The 27839-nt window shown below is 37.4% G+C and overlaps 1 protein-coding gene across 2 annotated transcripts in view; it reads left to right on the top strand.

Annotated features, from left to right (window-relative positions):
- Positions 1-27839, top strand: part of TNPO3 (transportin 3) — a 79606-nt gene that overhangs the window by 30448 nt on the left and 21319 nt on the right. For both annotated transcript variants that reach the window (XM_088018468.1, XM_028104988.2), the window contains exons 5-16: positions 5827-5970; positions 8835-9010; positions 9494-9632; positions 11113-11259; positions 13874-13981; positions 15656-15747; positions 17653-17792; positions 20569-20760; positions 23391-23482; positions 24362-24438; positions 26186-26246; positions 27121-27261. In XM_088018468.1, the coding sequence (XP_087874594.1) occupies positions 5827-5970; positions 8835-9010; positions 9494-9632; positions 11113-11259; positions 13874-13981; positions 15656-15747; positions 17653-17792; positions 20569-20760; positions 23391-23482; positions 24362-24438; positions 26186-26246; positions 27121-27261 (1509 nt within the window). The remainder of the gene's footprint in view (positions 1-5826; positions 5971-8834; positions 9011-9493; positions 9633-11112; positions 11260-13873; positions 13982-15655; positions 15748-17652; positions 17793-20568; positions 20761-23390; positions 23483-24361; positions 24439-26185; positions 26247-27120; positions 27262-27839) is intronic.

Genomic DNA, 27839 nt, shown 5'->3' with positions numbered 1-27839 from the left:
ACAGAATTGTGGAGAAGTCATTTTTGGCACTCCGTGCTGCTGAAAATCAGTCTTTTTGAACTTGCAGGAAATCTGCCTTCTAGGAAGCCCAAGAAAGCTGTTCGGGGAAGGTGTCTCTCTGCCACAAAATCACCTTGGTATGGGAGTACCAGAGGCAGCTGCTGGCCACGATGTCTGGCAGACACTGGAGAAACTGAACACAGTGAATCTGGTGCTGGAGAAGTTGTACATTCTTTAGGAGCCAGACGCGATTTGCTGTAAATCCATTGGAGAGGGTGGGGGAAATGCTGGGGAAATTGGTGGCCAGTGCATTGCAAGAGGCAGGCACCAGAGGAAATAGGAGTCTGGGGCTGGAGGAGCGGCACATTCTGTTGAAGGCTACCAAGGGAGCACACTAGCACCGGGAAGCAGACCCTTTTTCTCTTGTTTCTCTCTAGTGGCCTTCTGACAAAAAGTCAGTCTAGCGGCACAGGAAAAAATATTTAAAGGGCCCAGATCCATTTTTACAGAGTAGTCTAAAAGGGTGAATTTGGTGCTGAGGGGCAATACATCTATAACCAGCCGTAGTCTTCCTATTTGACTAACTTAGCTTCCTATTTGGTTAACTCTTTTACATATATTCAGACTCGTGTGCAGGGGCGCCTGGGTGGCTCCGTTGGTTAAACATCTGCCTTCGGCTCGGTTCATGATCTCAGGGTCCTGGGATCGAGCCCCACATTGGGCTCCCTGCTCAGTGGGGAATCTTCTTCTCCCTTTCCCTCTGTCCCTCTCCCCGGCTCACACACTCTCCCTCATGCTGTCTCTCAAATAAATAAAAATCTTTTTTTTTTAAGATGTTATTTATTCATTTGACAGAGAGAGACACAGAGAGAGAGGGAACACAAGCAGGGGGAGTGGGAGAGGGAGAAGCAGACTTCCCGCCTAGCAGGGAGCCCAATGCGGGGCTCCATCCCAGGACCCTGAGATCATGACCTGAGCCGGAGGCAGACGCTTAACCACTGAGCCACCAAGGCGCCCCTCAAATAAATAAAAATCTTAAAAATAAACAAAAACAGAAAACTTGTGTGCAGTGGCATAACAAGCAAATAGGAAATATGCAGAGCTACTACAGCCCTCAGTTATGTATTGGTCAGAAGAGTTGTATAATTGATATGTATGGCTTTCTTGCACAACTCGTTTCTTCTTTCCCCTGCTGCTATAGACTGAATATTTGTGTGTGTGTCTCCCTTCTCCCGCCTCCCCCCACCAAAATTTATATGTTGCTGTGGACTGAATATTTGTCTTTGTGCCCCGCCCCCGCAATTTATATATTTATATGTTGAAACCTAGTGCCCAGTGTGGTAGTATTAGGAGGTGGGGCTTTTGGAAGGTGATTTGGTCATGAGTATGGGACCCTCGTGAATGGGATTAGTGCCCTTATAAAAGAGAACCCAGAAAGCTCTCTTCCCTCTTACGTGATGTGTAAACATAGAGAAAAGATCCTTCATTATGAAGCAGGAAGCCAGTTCCTCAACAGACACTGGATCTGGGGGTACCTTGATCTTGAACTTCTTAGCCTCTAAATCTGTGAAAAATAAATTTCTGTTGTTTATAAGCCACCCATCTATCATATTCTGTTACAGCAGCGTGAATGGACTAAGACAACTGCCTTGTTCAGAACCTCAGCTGGTTGGGGTTCTTTACTCTGTGAAGTGACCCAAACCTTCATTCCCCCAAAGAGTCTGAGCCCTCAATAATCCTGCCTTTTTTGGTTGTTGCTTCTGTAGTTTCGCATTAACCTTTACTGTTGAGCATGGAAGTATTAAGAAGCTCTCTAGAAAATTCTCTCTGTTCCAGACTGAGAACTCCTTGCTTCAATTGTGTAGGAGGAACTCAGTTTTTCCTTGGTTATTGGGATCAGTCACTCCAGCCTACAGATTAACACCCTCCTCCCCTTTTTCCTATTGGTTCAGTGGCACAAGAAGCTCAAATTGTCCAGGTGGTTGACTTACCTTATAGTTTACTGGAATCATGTTTGTACTTCCTGGTAGAAGCATTCCTTCCTTGGGGACCAGAATCTCCAACAGAGGTCACAGTTGCTCATTACTGTACTTCCCTTACTCTGATACGAGTTCCCTGATTAGATAGGAGGCCTTGATGGTTGGATATGGCATTCTGTGAGTCTATGGTTGATACAGTGCTGACAGAAGCACTGCAAGCAGGGAAGGCAAATCCATATCCAGCATATAAGTCTCTTTCTTCCTGTGAGCCTTGTCCTTCCAGACAAATTTCTTCTTCCTTCGTGAAAGAAGTTCAATGTAATCAATGAACCTGGTCCCCATGGTAGATGGTGCCATTTTAGGGACTCGGTGTTGGGCTCTGCTATTGGCAGATTTGACACTCATCAGTAGTTTTGACTTACTTAGTGGAAGTTCATGTTAATCCTGGTGTAGCCTCTGTCTCAGCTACTGTGGCCACTTTGTTGATGAGCCTATTGAGCAAGGTGACTGGGGAAAGGGGCTAACATTATAGAGTTTCAAATTTTGTCCATCTATCATTGAAAGATTTCTCTATAGTGGATGTCTTTTGGTGGGTATTCGCACAGGACAAATTTCTCCACAGTCTGTGCCTGTTTGTATACCATTCATATATACTTCTGCGTCAGACTTCCTTGTCACCAATCTTTTAATCATGCTTCTTCCAAATCCCTGGTCATCCAAATCATTAAAAATTGTCCATAAATAAGTACAGATCCATATTTTTGGTTCTCTCTCACTCCATACGTTGTGGACAACCAGTTATACTGCTTGAAGTTCTGCCCATTAGGATTTTCCTTCAACCACTGTCCTTCACTGTCCTTCACTACCCTGTATGGGTCTGTAATTCTGCAGCTCTCCACCTTCAGGTGGTACCAGCATGTTGTACACATCATTCTGTAATCTGGGCTAGAGTTTTCTTCTTTAGTTAACTAGGTTGTAAGGAACATCCAGGAGGCAGGAGGCAATAGGCATGGATTGAGGGAAATGAACCAATGCAAAAAGAGTTGGTGTCAAAGGAATCTGACCTACCTGCTCATGCAACTTTCTTACACCTTCCTGAACTCAGTTTCTTGTATTCCATTTCTGTCGGATGACAGGTTGCTGTTATGCATGCCCATGTTAAGTAGTTCAGACAATACTTAGTTCATGGTGAGAAGCTCAGGCCACGTGGTCACCTGATGTCCTATGGATAGATGTTCAGTTTCTACCAAGGTGTGGTAGCAAGCCAGAAGCTGTTTCTCAAAAGAATAATTACCTGCAGAAGGTAGAGATTTGCTCCCAAGTCCTAGATATTTGCACTATGATTTTCCTGGGTCCTTGCCAGAGGCACCATATACTCATTAAATCCAGAATCTCTAGGAAGTACACTCATATCAATGAGATTGGCTCAAGTTAGTGGTATATTCCAGCCTCCCATGGTCTGGTACCCTTAGAATCATTCCCATATATGTTACCCAGGTTTCTTCAGATACATGTTAGCAAAGTTTACAGTTTTCTTGATAAGTTATTTCCTCTTGTATATACCTGTCATTCCACCCCTCCCCCACCCCCCGAAGGTGCTAAGATTTGGCCATAGTTATGGGTGGCACAGGAAATGGTTGTGGTAGGTCTTGAAGAGATTGGGCATCACCTATGAAGGCATTTGTCTCAGATGACATTATTACAGGGTTTTCAAACTGAAGAAGGCTTTTCTCAGACACTGGAAAGCAGACTGCATCTGCTCGTAAGGGAGACTCAATAATTTGGGAGTTCAAGATTATCTGTTTCATTAGGGTCCAGACACCAGATGTCTCTTTTCCAAGTTTCAGAATTCCACGTTTTACAATTTCTTAACTTTCACATGAGAAATTTGGTGAGATTGTGAATTCAGCTGTTGTTTGTAGTTCAGCAAGCCACACAAATTATGTGTATGACTCTCAGCCCTGGAGCTACACAAAATAAGAGCTTCATTTAGAGTGGTTGTAGAAGATTTGGTTCTCAGACTATGACTTGAATTGAGTTAAGGGACCTGAGCTTGTCATTTTCTTTTTGTAAGGTCTCAAGTGAAGCCAAAAGAATCCAGTCAGCACTGCAGCCCTCATAAGCATCATTACTGGCACAGTGGTCAAGTGTAGGAGCTACTTGGACTCCCATGGCATGTGCTTGACTTAACACTTCCTCATAATTGACAACAAGCAATAGCTTGATTTGTTGTAATGAAATCTGAAAAATTTGTCCCTGTGGTACTTAATACAGTCTATAACTCTGTCATGTAGTTTGTCATGTTACAGAACCTGGAAAATGAAATAGTCCAGAATTGCCAGGAAAAATAGGCTGGCTGTAATACCAGGTACCAGAGGCCTCTTAAACCTTTTTCATTGTTTCCCCCACGTTCCTCTTATTTACATTCTATTCCATCCCATTTTGTCAGTATTTTACTTTTGTGGTCTCTTCAAATGGAGACTTTCCTAAACATTGTGTTGAACTTTTAAAAGTTTTAAATGTTCTTCTTGCCCATATAGTTGACTGAGCCTGTCCTCTAATATATTTTTCTCCCTTCATTTAGTCTTCATTTTGTTAATCCAAGGTCAGTTTTTATTTACCTCTGCTTTATTTTTACTGGTGAACGCTTCTGGCATTTGTTTCAGCTTTGAGGCCTTGCTTTAAGAGACAGAGTTCTTAATAATGCAGTTCTTAAAGAGGAACCCAAGGTAACTTTCTCTTAGTTCTGAAGCTTTCTGGTGTGTGTTTGATTTAATTAGCAGAATTTTTTTCTCTTCAAGCAACTAGATTTAGATGTAGGCTGTTTCCAAAATTCTGTTCTTAAGTTTGAGTCAGAAGTTAGAATGTATAGTCAGGTTCTCCCATTTGTAAACATCATGTCTTAGTAAATTGAAATGTCATTCAGGAAGTATAAAGGCCAAACAATCGTGTGATGACTTTACATCCAGAGATTCAAAGATTCAAGTATTTGTGTGGTTGCCATGAATTTACTTGAAGCATTCTTGTTTTTCTTCTTTCAATTCAGTTCAGTATAATTCAAACTAATTGAGAAGAATATAATCATAATTGCCTGATACAGCAAATATAGGAGGAGCATGGCTACCTTAGAAGTACAAGAGTCAACATTTAGATCACTGTGGGAATCTGTACCCCACCACAAACCCCATGGCAATTATGACATTTCTGACCCATTGCCTATAAAAGTTATTTTTAAACATTTTTTAATCCAGAAAAAGTTGCATTACACTTTATTTTGGAAAAAATATACATCACAAAAATAGTTTGCAAAGAGAAACAGTGGTGAGTTTTAGTTGGCTTTTCATTTTATCTCTTTTATCAACCTACCGTATTTATAGTAGTGTCACTTTCTGTGGAATGGTGTATTTGCTGGAGTATTTGAGTACAGAAGCTGAAACATCAGCTTTTTATTTGGGGTTATACAATAGTAGGACTGTCTTGTTTTTATTCTGTAAAATCAACTGTGTAGATGAGTATTACTTGAAAATAATTTTTTGATACAATTAAATTAATGCAGAAGAGGGATCTAAGAAACCATTATTTCTGAAACAGAACTATCTTTGGGCAAGTCTGCAATCTCTTTGTATCTCAGCTTCCCAGTTGAGAAAATGGAGATAGTACCTGGCTGTAGTTTTAGTGGGGATTAATGAATTAAGAATATTGAGAGCACCATTTGGTACTTACAAAGCACTTTTAACTGTTAGCTGTTAGTATTATTTTCCTTCTCATTATTACACCTAAGAGGTGATTGTAATAATGGTTTAAATTTAAAGTTTGGCATTATTTAACTTTTTTTCCTTCTTTTCAGATGACCTGTATAGAAAAAGCAGGAACAGATGAGAAAATGCTTATGAAGGTCTTTCGCTGTTTAGGAAGTTGGTTTAACCTAGGAGTTTTGGACAGTAACTTCATGGCGAACAATAAGTTACTAGCACTCCTTTTCGAGGTTTTGGTAAGTAATGGCTTTGTTTATGAAAGTATTTTTACCACGTAGTCACAGTAGTAACTAACCTTCGGGGACATAGCAGTGTTTTCACATTTCTGTACAGTGATTGGAAGGTGTATAGTAAGAAAGCAGCAATGTCTCTTCCTTGTTACCAAGTTACCAAATGAAGGTATTAATATTAATACTCAGGATAGAATGTAGTTAGGTTTAATAGGAAAGCAGTTTTATGTGTAGATCAATGATTTACATATTAAACAACAAGTAACAAAAAAACCAGTGGTCTCTTTTTTCTTGTTTTAAAAATATAATAATGGTCATTGGGTCTTTGAGACAGTTACAGATCAGAATATTATCTTTGTAGTTGTGATAGTTTATTTAAGCATCAAGGTATGTATAGGGTGGATTTGAGGCTTTTGAGATTAATGGAATAAAAAGTAGTGTCTTTTTATGTACTTGTGCATGTTTTCCATAAACTTTGAAAATAATAGTACCTAGTAATACATTATTTTGTCTTGGTAGATAGGAGTAAGTGAGTGCATAGAATAAGACTACTTTTTAGAACAAGAAACAGAGCAATGTCTCAAGCACATATCGAACAGGTCTTTGGAGATGGGAGTGATTTTGTTTCCTTTTCCTGGATAGTCTCTTTCCATGAAGTCATATTAGTATGGAAGCTCTGTGTGTACTGGTTAGTGCACTGTTATTTAGAAGATGGTAGCATGATAATGGGTTGATATCACTGTGAATTAAAGAAAAAGCACATTCTCCAAGGAGACATTTTGGTGTTTCATTGTTGTTAGTGTATTTATGCTTCATTCTTGCATCAGGAGCTAAGACTCGGGAAAGTTAGGACACTAATAATTGTTTTGCTAGTCATTGTCTTTGTTGCCATGTCTATTGATGCCCTACCTCAGTAATGGTAATTTTGGTTCTCATCTCACTAAATTGTGTGAAGAATAGTCAGTATAAATAAATTAATCTCCCACTTTTGTTTAAAAATTTATGAATATGAGGGGCACCTTGGTGGTGCATTCAGTTGAACGGCCAACTCTTGGTTTCAGCTCAGGTCGTGATCTCAGGGTCGTGAGATTGAGCCCTGCTTTGGGCTCTGTGCTCAGTGGGGTATCTGCTTGAGATTCTCTCTCTCCCTCTCTCTCTGCCCCCCCCCGCTCCCTCTCTCTGTCTGAAATAAATAAATAAATCAAATTTATGAATACGATTGATTACATATGAAGGGAAGGCAGCTTAGAATACATATCAAACTCAAGACAGTGGTTACTTCTGGGAATTAAAATAGGGGTAAGGAACAAGCCAAGTAGTATGCCAGCATTATATTATCTTCTCCGCTGATCCAGTGTCAGGATCCCTCTGCCACTTAAAAGACGAGTGGTTTTAGAGTCAGAGTCAATATATTCTCATTCTTGCATTCATTCAGTGATTCAAAATCATGCCATATTTTAGTTTGCTTTGTGTTTGGACCACAACTTTATTACAGATATATAGCCTTTTCTCCCATAGTTTTTTTTTTTTAAGCTTTTATAAATATGCTGGATATATATACAAAAGAATAAATTTGAACATTTATTTAACTTTTAAAACACAGTAATAATAATAAGTATTTTTGAATCCACCTCTCAACCTAAGAATAAGCTAATGAATAATTTGCATCTATCTTTGTGTTCTTCCAGCCCTGCTTGTATTAACTCTTTCCCCGCCCTGGAGGTTCTAAATGTCCTTGTTTTTTATTATTCATAAAAGACTAATATGCCTTCACTAAATTTATCCACCCTCTCAACTGTACTCTTCTAAATAGAAACCCTAGAGGTCTCTTTGAACTCTGCTCTAGTTCGTATCAATTGCTCTTTAGATCTACTTCCCAGATGTCGTTCTGGAGCTTTTCTTTATTGTGCTTCTGGATTGGATTGTTTTTTGAATCTCCTCAGATACCTTCCTCAGAAAGATATGTGGGAAGTAAATTTTGAGTTTTTGCTTTCCTGAGAAATATTTATATTTCGCTTTTATTCTTGATTGGTGGTTTAACTAGGTATAGAGTTCTAGATTCAGTATTCTTTTCCTTCAATATTTCCAAGGCCTTTCTCTCTTGTATACTGGCAGGCATCATTGCTGATGAGACGCTAAATAACTGATTTTTGCTCCTTTCAAAGTTACCTTCTCTCATTCCCAGAAGCTTTAGGATCCTCTGTTGAAATATGATGGTATTCTGAAATATGATGATGATGTATTAGGTAGGTATGGGTATTTGAGACTTGTTGGACCCTTTCGTTTTATTTTTTATTTTTTTAAAGATTTTATTTATTTATTTGAGGGAAAGGGAGTGTGTGCCAGTGCGGGGGAGGAGCAGACGGGGAGGGAGTGGGAAAGAATCACAGGCAGACTCAGCGCTAAGTGTGGAACCCAACGTGGGGCTCAGTCTCACAAGCCATGAGATCATGACCAGAGCTGAAACCGAGAGTCAGGCTCTTAACCAACTGAGCCACCCAGACGCCCCAGACCCTTTCATTTTAAATAGTACTTGAATATCAGAAAAAGGATGGAAAAGATTTTCACAGACTAAAACAGGGTAGGGAACACATGGCATTACATTTGGAGAGGTGGTATGGAAAAAAAAAACATGGAATTTTAGAAGTCATGTGACTGTGATTGAGGTACAAAAAGGCTGATTTGTTTGGCATATAGGGAAATAGAAATAAGACAGGGAAGATTGATGAATATTGCCTGGTTGAAGGCCATGACTGTTAGGCTGTTATATATTTAAAGTACATGTTCAGAAATGGGCTATAATTGTTTTGCTAGTACTTGAATTACAGCTTAATGATCATAACATCTTCCCTATTCCTGCCATCTCCCAGCAACAGGATAAGACCTCATCCAACCTACACGAAGCTGCTTCAGATTGTGTATGCTCAGCTCTCTATGCCATTGAGAATGTGGAGACTAACTTGCCGTTAGCCATGCAGCTTTTTCAAGGAGTCCTAACATTGGAGACTGCTTATCATATGGCTGTGGCACGTGAAGATTTAGACAAGTGAGTGATTATTTAAGGCAGTAGCCCCAGATTCCATCCTTTGTGATTTTTTTAAGACTCTGGGTAAATATAGACACCACAGCCTAAAGATGCTCTGTTATTCTCGAATGAACCTAGAGTGGCAAATTGGATGCAGAGGGAGAGGTTGGAATCATGGAAAGTAGTAATTTTTTCCACTCACAAAGGATAAGGCTCTAAGAATTAGGAATGAACTTTGGAGTATCAAGTGTGATTTGATAAGGATTTTATTCAAATGTTTTAGTAATTGAGAATTTGAACTGACTTATGAGTGTTTTCCTTATATGTATAAAAACATATGATAAGGAAAGGTGGCTTTTATGGAGATTTTGATACAGCATAGCTAATAATCACTACATGTCCCTTAGGCCAAGGATCCTTTTACTTAATTAACTATGTCTGTGAGTATGTACATATAATATACAGATTTCTGACTTGGTGCTCTCATTACTCTTTCATTTGCAGAGTTCTGAATTACTGCCGTATTTTCACTGAACTATGTGAAACTTTTCTTGAAAAAATTGTTTGTACTCCAGGCCAAGGTCTTGGCGACCTACGAACTCTGGAACTGCTGCTTATTTGTGCAGGACATCCTCAATATGAGGTAGTGTTTGTATTATGCTAAACCATTTTCTCCAGGTTATTTGTTGCATATTACCTATATTCCATTGCCATCCATCTAGCTTTTTATTTGTGGGAAACTATAGTCTTATTTTTGATTAGCGTGATGTGGTGGTTTCCTCTGTTAGAGTTTTTCTTTTAAATTATATTTGGGTTTCTGCTTTGAATCCTTACCCGGTTAGCTGGGCTGACTGCTGTAGGCACCTCAGGGAACCCATTAGGAAGAAAACTTACTACCTTTTAACTGAGCCCCCTCTGTAGGTCCAGTTATTCTTTTTAGAGCTTTACAGCTAAAAACAAAACAAAACCACATAAACAAAATCTTAACTGTATAAGTCTTAACATCCAAAATTTTTTCTCCAAATGGTGAGTGGGAATGAGAAAGGGATTGAAAGGATTTAAAAGTCTACTCCATTCCAAAATCTCTACAACACCCTGCCTCTTAAAAAAGTTGGCTAGATTTTTTTAAATCTTGTTTATTCAAGAAGTTTTACCTCCTCTTAATAGTTATAGGAAATGAGAAAGAACTCCCAAATTGGGTATTGTTTTAAATAGGTCTATTTTAGATCCTTGATGGGAAAAGGATGGTAGGGCCCCTCTAAGGGAGGAGCACGGCTCTGTGATTCTCATCTCTTTTTCTCTTATTCATTAAAAAAAAAATGACTTGATCTCATGAGGATATCTAGATTTGGATGAAACACAAAACATTTATGGGAGTAAGTGTAGCACTATTTGATAATTATCACTCCTTTAAATAGTGCCATAAGTAAGATAAGCTGTGGATAAAGTCCCAGACTTTTTCTTCTCTTTCAGTCCCACTCAGAAAAGTAGGTGAGTAAAAATGACACAAGGTTGGTATGTTCAGGGATTTGCAGATCGTTTGTCTGTCAAGAGGTGGGGTTTTTTTCTTTTTCTTTTTTTCTTTTTTTAAGATTTTATCTCAGAGCATGAGCACAAGCATGAGCGGGGGAGGGGCAAAGGGAGAACCAGATACCCTGCTGAGCAGGGAGCCCGATGTGGGGCCCTATCTCAGGACCCTGGGATCAGGACCTGAGCCGAAGTCAGACGCTTAACTGACTGAGCCACACAGATGCCCCTGTCAAGAGGTATTTTAATCTCAAAACATGAAATGATTTTAGATTTGAGAAAAAATATTTAAAAGAGACTTCCATTTCTGTGTCTATTTCTCTAAATTCAGAATCCATTATACTGTTGGAGAGTTACCAGCTAAAGAGGGACTGTACACCCAGTTACCGTAAATGGATTTTGGGGCCTACCATGGGAAGCTAGTTTGGGAGGATAGTAATAAATCTGCTAGAGAACAGGTGGCTTCTTAACTGGCTCTACTCATATTATTTTAGATTATATTTTCTTTCCTATATGGTTCTAGTAATAAAACTGTCTTTGTATTCCATTCCTTTTCTGATTCAAATAAACCTTTTCTTTTTCTTTTAATTTGACAGGTAGTAGAAATTTCCTTTAACTTTTGGTACCGACTTGGGGAGCATTTGTACAAAACTAATGATGAAGTTATTCATGGAATCTTCAAAGCTTACATTCAGAGGCTGCTTCATGCCTTGGCTCGACACTGCCAGCTAGAACCAGACCATGTAAGTTCCCTTCTCCACTTCTGCAGATCTTAATTTCCTACTCTTTTCAGTGCTAATTTGAAAATGAACTAAAAAGATAATAAAGCTAATGGAATCTACAGGTTTTCTGTCACTCTGTAGCATACACTAAAGAAATCAATACCAGTGTAATGAAGAGTGAGTATAAGGCTTATATAGAAAGAAATAAGTTCTGCTGAGCCAGTAATTCTTCTCTTAGAAATTTACCTTAAATAATTCTGCTGAAGAAAAAAAAATGGCTATTTTATATATAAAGCATTATCTGTAAAGTAAAAAAAAATGATAAACTCATGTACAACAGTATAAGGAGATATAAGGAAAGTTACATAAATTATGATGTTGCAGCTTGATGGACCATTATGCAAAATAATGACTTTTGAAATAGCTGTAATTGGTTTGCTAAATGAAAAAAACAGAATGTAAAATTTTATGTGCTGCTGGGCGCCTGGGTGGCTCAGTTGGTTAAGCGACTGCCTTCGGCTCAGGTCATGATCCTGGAGTCCCGGGATCGAGTCCCACATCGGGCTCCCTGCTCAGCAGGGAGTCTGCTTCTCCCTCTGACCCTCTCCCCTCTCATGCTCTCTCTCTATCTCATTCTCTCTCTCAAATAAATAAATAAAATCTTTAAAAAAAATTTATGTGCTGTATTTTTAATGGTATAACATGTAGTTGGATTAAAACTAACACAAAAGAAGTATTTGTGTGAGGTTGTGGTGAATTACATATGATTTCCTTCCCCATACACATACAGTACACATTTTTCTTTATACTGATTTTATAATTTATAAGAAAATATAGAAATAATCTACTTGCTTAGAAGAATATATACTAGAAATATTATAAAATAGCCTAATTGGAAAACTCTTTAACTTCCATTCTTTGCTTAGTCTCTTAAATCTTACAGCATTTATTTCATCCTTTTGATTGTTGGTTAGTTGGTTTAATTCCTCTCCTTTAACCCAGGACTTGAAGAGAGTTTTTTCTCATTGCTCACAATTAGCTCTGATGTGAAAACTGTAATTGTCTTTGTTCTCTTCATTTTAATGTTAACATTGTTGAGTCATGGTATTTTGCACCTTCAAAGAATCTTAGTGATGATCTAGTCTAGTGGTTTTCAACCTTTATTTTTTGTTGTTCAACTGAGGAATTCTATCTTCAACTACATCTTCCATGGAAGCCTAATATGTAAATAAAAGCAGGGCTTCTGGCTTCAGTTGGCTCTACTTGCTTGATCCCGTTCTTCCTTTTGCTAGTTCCCTGGCACCATTTCCCTTGCAGCAATTCCTTATACTTGTGGATATATAGTGCTTTATAATGTGTGGAGTGCTTTATAATTCCTTACCTCAAGATAGCCATCATTTCCCCCTCATTCTCTGACTTTAATTTCTTCATCTTAAAGCAAGGAGGTTGGAGTAGATCAGCAATTCTCAATAGGATTTTCCACATAGTCGTGGATAAAGCTTGGACTTTATCAGCTTTTCACATCAGCTTTTTCCACATAGTCATGGATAAAGCTTCTTATACATGCCCTTAACCATCTCCCAATTGGAAGCATGAAATATGAATGATCTCTATATTTTTTAATGAAAATTTTCAAATATTTGGCAAAGGTAAAAATTTTATAGTGAATGTCTATATACCTACTACCTGAATTCTACCATTAATATTTTACTATACTTGTTTTATGTTTTATTATATATCTGTCTACCTATATAAAATTCTTTTTAAAGTCTAAAATTCTATCTTGGGGGCACCTGGGTGGCTCAGTTGGTTAAGCGGCTGCCTTCGGCTCAGGTCATGATCTCAGGGTCCTGGGATCGAGCCCCACATCAGGCTCCCTGCTCCGCGGGGAGCCTGCTTCTCCCTCTCCCACTCCCCTGCTTGTGTTCCCTCTCTCTCTGTGTCTCTCTCTGTCAAATAAATAAATAAAATCTTTAAAAAAAATAAAAAAGAAAAAGAAATAAAATTCTATTCTGCATCTAGCTGTTGACATAATGACTGATTCTGGTAAATCTTGAACCATGAAGCTTCAGGGGCTTATTCAGTACTAAAAATAAGATTAACTTATAAACTCTTTTTTTTTTTTTTAAAGATTTTATTTATTTGAGAGAGAATGAGAGAGAGCACATGAGAGGGGGAAAGTCAGAGGGAGAAGCAGACTCCCTGCTTAGCAAGGAGCCTGATGCGGGACTCGATCCTGGGACTCCAGGATCATGACCTGAGCCAAAGGCAGTCGCTTAACTAACTGAGCCACCCAGGTGCCCTAGCTTGTAAACTCTTAAATTACCACCTCTCCCAGGTCACTTCCCACCCCGACCACTCAAATTTTTCAACAACAGAGCAAGGTGTGGCTTGGAAAAAGGGGTAAAAGGAAGAACAGTTTCTCATAGTAAAGGTAGAGGATAGGTTGTATTGACTTTACATACCTAAAAGTTTAGGAGACCCTATATAGTAAAATATCCCTTGATTTAGGCAACTTATCTCTTGTTCACTGGGACTAAACTGCTTAATGGCTTTTTCTTTATTGATTTTATAGAGGTCAGTGAAAGCCTTAGTGATAAGTTTAAAAGAAATGTTCTCTGACTTGAAATTTCAGGAGGGGGTTCCTGAGGAGACTGATGACTTTGGAGAGTTTCGGATGAGGGTATCAGATCTGGTGAAAGACTTGATTTTCTTGATTGGGTCTATGGAATGTTTTGCTCAGGTAAGTCCATTTGGAGATTCTTACTGGTTTTACTGATCACTTGAGTTGTGTTCTCTTCTGTGTCTTCTGTAAATATTCCACCTTTTTCTTAAATTTTAATGGCTAAATGGGACAGTAGATATGCGGGTGCCTAGCACACTGCCTGGCATATAGTAGCTTTGTTTGTTTAGTATCTTAACAAGCCAATTGCAGTCTGTGGATGGTTCAGTTATGGTTTACTCTTATTATTCTTGCTGTTGAAAGCTGTTCTACTTGTCCAGTCGGAATGGAAAATCATAGATAAACCTTAAGGACCCAAGGTATTTATAGGGAACTTGGACCTAGCCAGGAAAAAATAGGCAAGTTTTTCTGCTTTATTAATTATGTGCCAAATCCTGGCAACTCTTTTAGTTATTTGGCATTTCCTTTATCCACACTTATGGTTAGATTCGTGTGCAGTTTCATCCCAGAGGTGACTATACTAGAGTAGAAGATTCATAGTCCTATGATTTTCCTGACAGTGAGTAACATTTTACCTCCTAAGGTTGCAATCATCACCATTCCACATCACTTAACATTAGCATAATTTCAGGCAGTTTTCATATTGCTGGATCATGCTCTAAGCTCTGAAATACTAGTTTTGATACTTTATCAGCAATAGTGAACTAACCTTTATTTTTTTGGTAACCCAGCCATTTTGTATATTTGGGGGCATAATCTGATTTAGAAAGTGTTAATAAAATTAAACCTATTTTTCTTTATTTTAAGCAAAGTGTATTTATTGATCTAATTACAAAGGGTTGGAGATTCCTAGAAAGCAGATTCAGTGAGATCACCAGATCATAAGCAGATGACCTGTGTTCACATTTCAGCTCTTCTGTCATTTGCTATGTGGCTTTGAGCAAGTTACTTGTTCAGATCTCAGTTTACAAATTTACTTAAATTGTTAGTGTTGTCCAAGATGTATTCTGTGGAACACCAGTCCTATGAGATGTTCTTGTGGGGAGGGGAATCCTCAATTAAAATTGGGAAATGACTTAAACAGTATATCAAAGGCTCGGTGAAGTCCTACAACAAGAGAATATTTAATTTTATCTTACTTAGTAGTGTTTGTTATTTGACTACAGAAACCTTATTTAAACTCAGTCTTAATCAGATGGATATACCCTGGGAAATTTCTGGACTAGAACATCTCTGAGTATTCTGCTTGGTCTCCTTTTTTCCTCCCCTTATGGTATTCTAAATAGCTACTTTTTAAGAATTTAAACGACTAGTGTTGATGCGGATAAGTCTTTTAAACAATAGAAATGTAAAATCAATACATATATAAGAAATTTACATTGTATCTCAATTTTAAGTGTATTTATGTATTTATCAGTTATTACAGAGATCAGGAAAAGACATTCATGTAATATGTTTTGCTTTTCCATAATACTCATTTTGTGGGGGCAGATGATAATCTTGATACACTCTTGGGGAATCTAACTGGGTTTATTTCAGATATTAAAATAGCAGTTACTTGTAGTTAGTGAAGATGTGAAAAATGAAATAATATTCTCCCCTGGCTCAGAGATGATTAATTTAGAAACAAGGGGCTGGATTTATTTTAACTAACAGGATTTTTTGTTTTGTTTGTTTTGGAATTCTATTCTGTTTTCCTTTTAATGGATCCATAATCCACCTCTTCTTCTCTAGTTATATTCTACTCTGAAAGAAGGCAACCCACCCTGGGAGGTGACAGAAGCGGTTCTCTTTATCATGGCTGCTATAGCAAAGAGTGTTGATCCGTGAGTGTCTAATAAGTCTTTTGCTGGGAACTCTAAATATCAAAGGAAGGAAAATTACACCATTTTTCTCATATGGTATATGTTTGGAAACTCAGAACTTCTTTTATAATGCTGCCTAGTCTTCTGACTTCTAGAATCTATTCCAGAGTAGCGTGCATTGCTGATATTATGTTTTAACCACATATCTTAGAGTTAAAATTATTTTGTTCTTGATGCTAGGAAGATAATGCTGATTTATTTTTCCAACTGAGGCTCCCTTGTGAAAGTTGATACAATAAAAAATTTTGTTAGGCTGTTAAATTGTTGGTACTTCCTTAAAAGCAGTTGAATAGACACTAATTAGCTCTCATCTGCTTTTGGACCTTGGGTAAGTTCTCCTACAAATATTTCATTATATTGTTCTCCTTTTTGTCTGCCTTAGAGAATCATTTCTGAGTTTCAGAAAGGCAAGACAGGCACCATTTCACCTTAAAAGAGTAGCAAAATCTAAGGGGCAATTATTTTTGTTACTGTCATGGGAAATTTTTAATTTATTAGAATTTGATTTCTAATTGAGTAGCATAGAAATTCTATTTATTATTTTAACATGAATTTCTAAAAACAAAATTTGTGCTGTGAGTTTATAAATTGATGCTAATGTCCGTTAAGTTTTCTTGTATTGTGATCAGATAACCTGCAACTGAGCTCTGTCCCAAGCCTTGGTTGAAGAGATGGTTAAGGCATGTATTCATGAAAAGTATAGTGCTTCTTACTTAGCTGCTTACTTAGGGTTTAGTCAGTGAAATCTTACGTTGTTTCTAATCCAGTAAATATTCAAGGAGAATAGAGTAGGTTTGTTTTTCTCTATTAAGATGTACTGGTCCTGAATTACATACCATACTGTTGCTCTTAAATTCGTTTTGCTATCTTTTGGAACCTTCAGTGATAGTCTGAAGATTATTAAAATCACTTCTATTCTAACTGATATGTGCTGGTGTGAAAAAGGATGGGTAGAGAGTCTCAAAAATTAGCTTAGTGCTCCCAGGAAACATAAGGCATGAACGAGAAAAGATTTTATATTGTTTTTTGTTTATCCACATTTGAGGCCAACTGCATGATTATAATTTTTTAGTGTATATAAAGGACTTAGACTTAGTTTATCAGCATGGAGTGGTTTTGCTCTTATCCAGGACACTATTTGAATTTTAAACATCTTTTGTTTCTGGATTATATCCTACCACAATGGGGGCATAAAGAATTTCAGCCAATATTCTTGGGGAGTGGAAAAAAGACAAGGAAAGGGAAAAAAATTCTTGGAGCCATGGAGAGTATTTGGTTAACTTTAATTTTCCCTCATGTTCCAAGTCAGGGCACCTTTACTATTCCTGCAGCTTGTATTCTTATTCCTTTAGTTAGTGAGCTGGCCCACCCATACTTACCCGTTCTTAAAACTTCCAGTATCCAGCTATCAGAAATCTTTTGGAGAAGAACTAATACCAAGTGGTCTGTGAGAATTATTCATTCATTTAGCCATTCAGCAATATTTATTGAGTGCCCACTATGTGCCAGGCACTGTTCTAGGTACTGCAGATATAAGAATAACTAAAACAGATTCTTTAAAAGAAGACATTCATCCACAGTAAATGCCTGCCTCTCCAATTTGAAGAACGTTATTTGATAGCAGGATGTGTCTTTAGATACTTTATTGGCATTTAGAAGATTAAGGAGCAGTATGCTTCTCTGAAACAGTATCTTCCTATTTCTGTCTTTTTGCCTTAAAAAATTTTCATACCAGATGTTAAGGACTTTCATCCGAATGGTTATGTGTTTAGAAAAAAGCAATGATTTGTCTTTTTGCGGCCTGTTATTAGACCAGAATCTAACCTCTGAAATCAGTAACTGTGAGTACTTGCCTTTTGTACTCAGGGAGAACAATCCAACACTTGTGGAGGTCTTAGAAGGAGTTGTCCGTCTTCCAGAGACTGTACATACAGCTGTGCGATACACCAGCATTGAATTGGTTGGAGAGATGAGCGAAGTGGTTGATCGGAATCCTCAGTTTCTTGGTATGTGTGAACTCACTCCTCTGCAGCTGCTGAGAGTGATTTTTCTGATTTTGTTCTTTTGCTCTTGTTCACTTGTTCTCTATTTTTATTGGTAGGTAGACTATTGCTAGACACTGAGAGTAAATACTGTATTATGAGTTATTGCTTAGTTGACACAACATTTATAAACTGATCATCCTTTGAAGAAGGGATCTTTGAAAGATTAGATCTCTAGATAGGGAAACAGTTTGCTTCTAGTAGTCTGCTTTGGCATGAACATTGCTTTTAGTCTTTGGCACATGCTTGAGCTAATCAGAGTCCCTGTAGTTCTAACTTAGATGCTATTAATAGGCTAAAGCAAAGGAAAGGTTTTTTTCAGTGTTAAATACATGCTCCTTTTAAAAATCAAGAATTATCATTGGAAACAAAATAACTACAAATTAAAGTTAAGAATTTTGACTTACATAACCTTTGGATGCCCTTATTGGCTTGAAAAAATAAAGATTATACAGAGTAACTTTAGAATCACAAGTAAAGGTAGAAATCATTTATTTTATCCCTCTCATTTTGCAGATAAACAAATCCAAAGAGACTAAATAATTTATCTAGGGTAGTATATATTAAGCCCCCCTAATAGTCAGGAGTGATATGTTCTGAGAATTTTAAGAACCCCCCCAAACTCGTGAATATCATTAATTATATATTAAGTTTGATGTATTTCCTATGCTTATATTATTATCTTTTTTTTAAATTCCAGTATAGTTAACATAGAGTGTTATATTAGTTTCAGGTGTACAATATAGTGATTCAACAGTTCTGTGCATTACTCGGTGCTCATCAAGATAAGTGTGCTCTTAATCCCCTTCACCTATTTCACCCATCCCCCCCACCCCACCTCTGGTAACCATCCATTTGCTCTCTGTAGTTAAGAGTCTGTTTCTTGGTTGTCTCTTTTCTCCTTTGTTTGTTTTGTTTCTTAAATTCCACATATGAGTGAAATCATGTGGTATTTCTCTTTCTCTGATTTATTTCACTTAGCATTATATTCTCTAGATCCATCCATGTTGTTGCAGATGGCAAGATTTCATTCTTTTTTTATGGCTGAGTAATATTCCGATGTGTGAGTGTGCACGCATGTGTGTTTACACCCCTTCTTTATCCATGCATCTTTCAGTGGACACTTGGGTTGCTTCCATAATTTGGCTGTTGTAAATAATGCTGCATTAAACATAGGGGTGCATGTATCTTTTTGAATTAGTGTTTTCATATTTGAGTAAATACCCAATAGTGAAATTACTGGATTATACATTTATTACCACCTTTCAGCTTGATTTTATTTTACATGTGATCTTTTTTATTGTTTGAAACTCTTGCTTAAAAAGTGATGTTTCTTTTTTCTTATTTCTGTATATAGAGCGTATGATAGACATGCTCACATTATAGCTGAGATACTTTCAACATACCATTTAAAGATTTTTTTCAAAATACCTATTTTCTAGGGGCACCTGGGTGGCTCAGTTGTTAAGCGTCTGCCTTCGGCTCACGTCATGATCCCAGGGTCCTGGGATCAAGCCCCACATTAGGCTCCCTGCTCAGCGGGAAGCCTGCTTCTCCCTCTCCCACTCCCCCTGCTTGTGTTCCCTCTCTCGCTGTGTCTCTCTCTGTCAAATAAATAAATAAAATCTTAAAAAAAAAAAAACTATTTTCTGATTCTTAGATTCTTCACTTCTATTATCTGCCTCAACATTTGACTTTCTTCTCTGAATGGTTTTCCACAAGAAACTAAAGTGGGTTTATTTGTTAAGCCTTATCATTCAGTACCACCATGCAGTATCTCATTTAAATGTATGCCTCAGCAATAAGACAAATTGCTGCATGTTTGTACTTACTTTAGAATAGTTAAAACAATGCATTCCATTTGAGAACACAGAAGCCTGCAGTATTATAGTTCCCTATACTGTATACTTAGTTCTTCTGATTCCTAGGCTTAAAAGTTTTAGGCTTCTTTTGTGGAGGGAGCCAGGGGTTCATTCTGGTTGGTGTATCATATCGGCCATTAGACTAGAGATGGAGATAACATTTTAATGTGCTTTATGACATTCTTTTGATTCCTTCTTTTATGGTTTGGTATGAGGTTACTCTGACATACTTATAAAGTGCTCTTTTAATCATAAGTGATTTTTCCATAGAAAATCATTCTGATTTTTATAAAGTAGGGTAAAAGACAAGTAGAATGTGCTTTATAGAAATTCACCAGTTTGATCAGTTTCTTTGGAACACTTACATTTGCTGCAAAGTAAAACATTTACTAAAGCTCAATCTGCCTGTTTTTAAGGCCTTTTCTGACTATAAAGAAGTAAGTATAAAAGTGTCCACTTTAGATAACTGTCATTGTCCTGATTAACATAGGCTGTTTTTACATTGTGACTCATCTCTGAGTATAAATAATGGTAGCTCTCTGAGCTTTATATTCTTTCTTATATTACCTTATTCTTAATACTTGGATGGTCTTATCCACCACTGGTTTTCAAACCGTGCTGTGTGAAGGCCTAGCCATGAGGAAAGAAATAGAAGGTGAATAGATAGGACCCAGGGCTCCCTGACACTATGTCAGTGAGATCAGCTCCTTTTTTTATGTTTTATATATTGGAGTTTGAACACATTTCATTTTTTTAAATAGTTCTCTTGCTTAAAAGCGGGAGGGTGGGGGCAAGGATATAAACCTCTGTTCTAAGAAACTAGAAGTTTTCCTTGAGTTTCAGAAATGTAATCTCTACTGTGTGGTTTCTCTCCTTAGACCCTGTGTTGGGCTATTTGATGAAGGGCCTGTGTGAAAAGCCTCTGGCTTCTGCTGCAGCCAAAGCCATTCATAACATTTGCTCTGTCTGCCGAGACCACATGGCTCAGCACTTTAATGGACTCCTGGAGATTGCCCGTTCCCTTGATTCCTTCATGTTGTCTCCAGAAGCTGCTGTGGGCTTGCTAAAAGGTATTTACTCCAGATGTTAACCAGTAACATCTCTAAGCCACTTCTGGAGGGTTATCTTATACTAGTCATATCCCAGTTTTTCAGTTGCAGTATGCTTAGTGATGGAGAAAGTTGGCTGTTCCAGTCAGGGGAAGGTGTTGATTATATATACATGCATTCTTTTCTTAGAATATTTTAAGGCCATATAACTAATTCAAACTGCTTACAGTGTGTATAGCACAGACCTAAATTTTGGGGTGGCGACGACACATTTGAACTAAACATAGTTCCTTTTTGAGTTGGGGAAAGAATAAAAAGGGAGACCAGATAGCATTGCCGTACCAAAGTGGTAGGTGGAAATTTAAAGGTAGTGTGTGTGGATCAGTCCTATCAGTAGAAACTTGATCTCTTAGTGGTCTTTAACCATTATGGATCAACTTTACTCTCAGTGATTTCCTCTCCAGAGACAAGCAGCCAAAGTGGTGATGAAGTTCAGAGTAAGAAGAACTAGAGATATTAAGGCTAGGAAAAAAGAAGAGACTTTAAGTATGATGGCTATTTTTAAATATTTGAAAGATTATCCTATAAAAGAGGGAACAGATTTATGAGTAGTAGTCAGTTGTTGACATGTACTGGCTTTTAGAAAGAAAACACTTTCTAACTAAACTCTGAAAACAGATTGGGGCACCCTGTGAGGTAGTGAAATCCTTACAGCTTGTAGTTAGAGGGGATTGAGAATATATCAAAAGATTGGGTAATATAACCTGTGTGGCATCATTTAAGCCTCTGTGAATAGCAAACAAGTAGTCTTGGCTCGATTGGGTGACCTTGTGTGGGAACTAACTGATCTTTCGTATATCTATGGCCAAGTTCCTTTCCAGTCAGTGTATCTGCATTTTCCAAGACAGATTTTCTTTTTGTAGCGTGGGTTTTTGTTGTTTCCATTCATAGGCATAGATAATAAAGCATTGAACCAGAGTCAAATATTCTTACTACTTACTTACTGCTAGTGGTTATTTCTGCCATCTCGTAATTTTCTAGTGAAATTTAACCTTGATACTGAAGTGACGTCTAACCTGTATGTTGTAGGATGTGGCATCTCAGTCATCAGTGATATCTTCTTAATAAAGAAAACTTTTTATTTTTAGATTTTTTTTAAAGATGTAATTATGGGGTGCCTGAGTGGCTCAGTTGGTTAAGCGTCTGCTTTCGGCTCAGGTCATGATCCCAGGGTTCTGGGATTGAGCCCTGCATCAGGCTCCCTACTCAGCAGAGAACCTGCTTCTCCCTTTTCCTCTGTCTCCTGCCTGTGCTCTCTCTTTCACGCCTCTCTCTATATACGTCAAATAAATAAAATCTTTAAAAAAAAAAAAAGATGTATTTTGAGAGAGAGGGAGAGGGGCAGAGGGAGAGAGAATCCTAGCTGAATGGGGAGCCTGACTTGGGGCTCCATCCCACAACCCTGAGATCATGACCTGAGCCAAAATCAAGAGTCAGCCTCTTAACCAGCTGAGCCACCCAGGTGCCCCATAAATACATCTTTAAAAAAAAAAAATTAAAAAAAAAAAAAAGTTTTAATAACATTCTTTTCTGTGGGAATGAATTAAAAGGAAAAAGCATGTTTAAGTTAGAGTCCCCTCTCCAGTTTTAAATAAGTCTAACTCACCCATGGCTTATAGACTACCGGGAAAAATCATTTAGTTTTTTCATTCACATTTGGACTTATGGATTGATTATTATTCCTTTGAATGAAATTTTGGAAGAGAGAAAAATCAGTCATGGAGTTTGTGTTTTGTTTTGTTTTGTTTTTACCTTGGAAAACACCTAGACTAAATTTGGCTCTGGGGGAGATGCTTCAGCTTTTATGGGGATTATGGCAAGAAGAAGGCTGAATGAGAAGGGTCTGGGCCTTCTATTCCCACTTTAGCTACTTTTTTAATAAATGTATTTTATTGGAGTTCCAAGTTAAGATTTTATTTAATAAAAGAAGGGGTCGGTAGGCTTTTGCAACTATTTAAAAAATGAAAGAAAGGCAAACTAACTTACTCTTCTGTTCAAAGCACTCAAAATTTTACAGATGAAGAAACTGAGGCCCAGAGATAATACCTTACCTAGCTCATAGATTCTGTTATGCTATAACTAGAATCAGATCTCTAATTTCAGCCCATTCTTACAAAAAAAATTGTCTGTTTCTCACACTTCTCTGATGATAAGAATTGCTTACGGTACTTATCAAAAATAAAGGCTGTCCTTGACATGCTAGATCAGAACCTCTGGGAAGTTTGAGAACCATTGTACTGTGCTATATAAAAATAGCTTTGGCATTGGCTTTGTGAAGATTTTTTTTTTAAGTATTTGAAGAATTGGAAGGGGAGATGTATTTAAACATCTTTAAACCCATAGTCTGCTGAGGAGAAAGAATTTAATATTAACTTCAGTTATAAATGTTAGTGTGAAGGTCACTTTGTTGTCTAAGCCAAATAAAGAGAAACCGACCTAAATAACAAGATACTATAACTGAAAAAGCAGTGTTGATCTTTTTAAAAGAATGAAACCAGCCGGCTTCTTCTGTTAGTCAAATGATAGAGACCAATGAATTACCTCAGTTCAGCTTTTATTTTGTTTTGTTTGTATTTTTCTTTGTCTTGCAGGGACAGCACTTGTCCTAGCCAGGTTACCTTTGGATAAGATTACTGAATGCCTTAGTGAACTATGTTCTGTTCAGGTTATGGCATTGAAAAAGGTGAGTCCAATTTAAAAAGGGGTTTAGTACATGTATATGATGTTTACATGTTAGGAAGGAAAAGACAGAATTTACAGGTGATCTTTTATCTACCTAGACAAGCCAAAAGAATGAACTAGAAAGTTATTAAAATTAATAAGTCTGTCAAGGGAGCTGCATACATGGAATAAGTATTCTAAAACCAGTAGATTTTCACTATCAGTAATACAATTTAGAAGATATAATGGGGAAAATGCCATTCAAGTTAGGAACCAAAACCATAACCTACCATGTTTCCTTCAAGAATATTGTAAAGTTGTCAACTCTTCTCAAGTTACATTTATAGTGCAATAATAGAATTTGACATAATGACTCTGAAGTTTATCTCTAATGATATGCTGGTAGAAACATTTAAGAAATTTTAGGAGCGAATAAGAAGTAACTTGCTTTATCTCTTAAAATTTATTATGAAGCCTTAGTCATTTTAAAGTGTTGTAATAAAAAAAAAGCAAAAAAAAAGTGTTGTAAAAGAAAGTGAAATAAAGATATAGATTATATAATAATGTTACATATGATCTATATTATATAATGTATATAATGTCTATAATGTCTTGGTCATTATAAAAGTAAATGGGAAAAAAATTAAATAATACTGTTTTCTACTCCACAGTGATCATGTAGTGAAATGTAGTAATATGCAGTCTTGGCTATGATGCAGTAAGGTGAAGGAAAGGAATTTGACAATATGAATTTAAAAGTTTGCACTATTTGAGTTTGCACCACCTTAGAAGGAAATAAGCAGAGATTGAGAGGGAAGTTGATGTAAGGGTGTATGTTGCAGTGCTTGCAGTAGGTATGTATGTGTAACAACAGGGTATTGATGCCTCTCTGTCTCTTCAGCTGTTGTCTCAGGAGCCCAGCAATGGTATATCCTCAGATCCCACTGTGTTCTTAGATCGCCTTGCAGTAATATTTAGGTAAGAAGGGAGACTGGTTCCCTGCCTTGGGATAATGCTCAAATAAGACCATTGTGTATTGAAGAAAGCAAATGTTGTTTTCCTAAACTTCAGGTACCGCCTATAATCTCTTCTGTTAGGAGACTGATAAACCCATTACCCGAAATTTTGGTGCAAAGACAAATTCTAAGAATATGTTCTTGGCAGACCTCTGTCAAAAGATCCTCTAAAATGTAATTAAAATTTTTGGTCTCTAGATTGGTGATTATCAGACTTTAACATGCACCACAGCCATCTGGAGGGCTTATCAAAACAAATTGCTGGGTCCCATCCCCAGAGTGTCTGATTCAGTTGAATTTTGGGTAGGACCCAAGAATTTACATTTCTTTTTTTTTTTTTTTTAAGATTGTATTTACTTGAGAGAGAGAAAGAGAGAGAGAGCACATGAGAGGGGATAGGGTCAGAGAGAGAAGCAGACTCCCTGCTGAGCAGGGAGCCTGATGCGGGACTCGATCCTGGGACTCCAGCATCACGACCTGAGCCGAAGGCAGTCGCTTAACCAACTGAGCCACCCAGGCGCCCCAGAATTTACATTTCTAATAAGTTCCCAGGTGATGCTGTTGCTGCTGCGTGCTATTCCAAGGACCACACTTTCAGAGCTATTGCTGTGTTTTATAGGGGTGCAAAAAAATCATGAAGCCTTTTCATTGATCAGGTGAAATTAATCCTTCTTTGAAGGATCTTTCTTTGAAGTCAAGAGGAGCCTAATGATTAAAAAAAGCACTTGAGTTTTGAGAGCTTTTTTTTTTTTTTGGTTCTTTCCAGTTTACCTAGTTTTTCTTTGAGAGCTTTTTATAAATTGTCAGACCCATAGATATAACTGGAATATCAGGGTAGTTGTTATGTAAAAGCCTATGTGGAGTAAGTTAAAACTGAGGTGTGTTAGCTTATGTGTTCTTGTCAACAGGTTTTTCTTTTTAATTTAGTGCAATGCTTTTCTTATATAATCATGATAGCCCTGTTACATGACATTCTGGAATCCCAACCAACAGTCCTTATTTCACAATAAATGGAAGGAAAATCTGCAATAGATGGAAATCCCCCAATTTAAAGAAAATGAGATTTTTATTAAGTTGCTGTTGAGCTTATTGAAATTAAAAAATTTCTTTCTTTTAAAGAGGTTCGTAATCATACAGGATTTTTTTGCTGCTTTCTTTCAAATTAGTGGATTCTAGAACTAGACAAGTAATTGGATTTGACATACTGTGAGTGGGCCCATATCATATATCACTGGGTTCAGACTAGAACCATGAGAAACATCTTGGGTAGATTAGAATTTCTGAAGCTTTTGCCTTTTAATGCTGAGAGTGGAATAGTACTTTGTTTCTTATAGTGGATTTAGATAACCTCGTTTTTAATTAATATTTTTTATTAATTTAGAAGAGTACTTATTCTGGTTTTAAAGAGAAAAAAAAGAAAAAGATAATTGTAGTGCTCCACAACCCATGTTAAGCCAGAGTTAGATTGAGTTCCCATGCTTTAGTGGAAGTGGCTTAAAGGTGGCAAAAAAAGGGGGAATGATTTAAACTATGTGCTTGTGTTTGTTTGACTGAATTGAAGGAAAAAGTGTTGAGTCATAAATAACTTTATTATTTTGGTATTCTTTATGTGGTGACAGTATTACCAAGTAAGCTAGCAGGGTTCGGGGCTGTGGCTCTTCAGTTAAATTGCTCTTCTTTTACTATTTTGGGTTGTTGCCTTTCCCCAGACACACCAATCCCATTGTGGAAAATGGACAAACTCATCCGTGCCAAAAAGTCATACAGGAAGTAAGTGCTTAACGGATGCCTGTGGTACAAGGCTTTCTTCCTTTTTCCTTACAAGGCTGTGGGTAACTAAAGTGAGAAGGTATTGTCTTCTAGGTCCATAGGAAGATTCAATTTGTTGATACAGTTGATACAGTTTAAATTTCAATGAATAGAAGAATTTATATTCAAATAAATATTTTTTACTTAAGATTTGATAAGAAAACAGACGTGGGGAAATGCACTCATAGTCCAGAGAAGTAGAGAGAGATTAACTATGTGAATCCTGGAGTTGCTAGGAGGCCTGATTAATACTAGCAGAATTTTTTTTTTGACAAAGCCATTTATCCCTCACGGCTTTTGTTTCCCCATTGTGAACACACTTCTACTTTTTTCACTGAGGGTAATACGAAGATCAAAAGGCATGTTTTGAGAAGTGCTTTTCAGACTTCAGGGGGGAAACACCAAGTATCCATAAGTGTTTGACAGTATCAAATAATGCCTTTTTATTAGCTGTGCCCTTTTGTTCAAAGAATTCCAAATCAGAACTGTCTTTAAACATCTATTCCTCTATAATTAATACTAATTCTTTTCATCCTAAATCAGGAATTCCAAAGTTTATCTTTTAGTGAAGTTAGACATGCTCTTCTTCCTGTTCTAAAGAGTCACTGTGCTTCTCTTAAGAAGTGGTTGTGTTTTTAGTGATGGATAGCATATTGAGTACACACTCAACGCACTCATGCACACTAGATTCAGGCTACGTGTTTTCCTATAAAGAAAGCTTTTCCCAAATTATTTGAAAACCAAATCAGATGTTACCAACTTGGGAGCCTTTTTTTTTTTTTAGCCCTTAGTTGTTCACTGTTTTCTTTCTTGTGCTCTTGGACTTTTGACTCAGATATGGCCAGTTTTATCTGAGACTCTCAATAAACACCGGGCTGATAATCGGATTGTAGAGCGTTGTTGCAGGTGCCTCCGCTTTGCTGTTCGCTGTGTAGGCAAAGGATCTGCAGCCCTGCTTCAGCCACTGGTTACACAGGTAAGTTATTCCTGAGAGGGAAAATGTAAAGTGTACAGAATTTGAAGTAGGAGTCTTTATTTCTTTTTTAAAGATTTTATTATTTGGGAGAGGGTAGGGGGAGAGCAGGAGCAGGGGGAGGGGCAGAGGGAGAAGGAGAAGCAGACTCCCCGCTGAGCAGGGAGCCTGACTTGGTCCCTCTCCCAGGACCCTGAGATCATGACATGAGCTGAAGGCAGACGTTTACCTTACTGAACCACCCAGGCACCCCTGAAATAGGAGTCTTTAGAACAAAAACTTTGCTGATGAAATGAAACACTTTTGTATTTATTAAATTACAAACTCCAAAATATTTGAAAGAGATAAGTAGTGCCTATGGTATGTTGTCTCTGAGGGAAACTGCCTATAATCTATTCTGTATAGTAATAGTCTAAATAGTAACACATTTCCACTGTAAAATTAAGAAGAGAACGACTTTAATGTTCAGTTCTCATATACCAGCGCTAAGCATTTTTATACTAATTTTTCTTTTTAAAATGTGTCCCGTCAAATTTTGCTGTTTCTTGGCCGGCCCAAAGGAATTTTTTCTATCTCAACCA

This window comes from Eumetopias jubatus, unplaced genomic scaffold (assembly GCF_037043125.1).
Source record: "Eumetopias jubatus isolate StellerSeaLion01/CBP00866 unplaced genomic scaffold, mEumJub1_p1.0 scaffold_14, whole genome shotgun sequence".
NCBI lineage: Eukaryota > Metazoa > Chordata > Mammalia > Carnivora > Otariidae > Eumetopias > Eumetopias jubatus.
The sequence above is the reverse complement of the archived record's forward strand: the minus strand, read 5'-3'. Positions and strand labels throughout refer to the sequence as shown.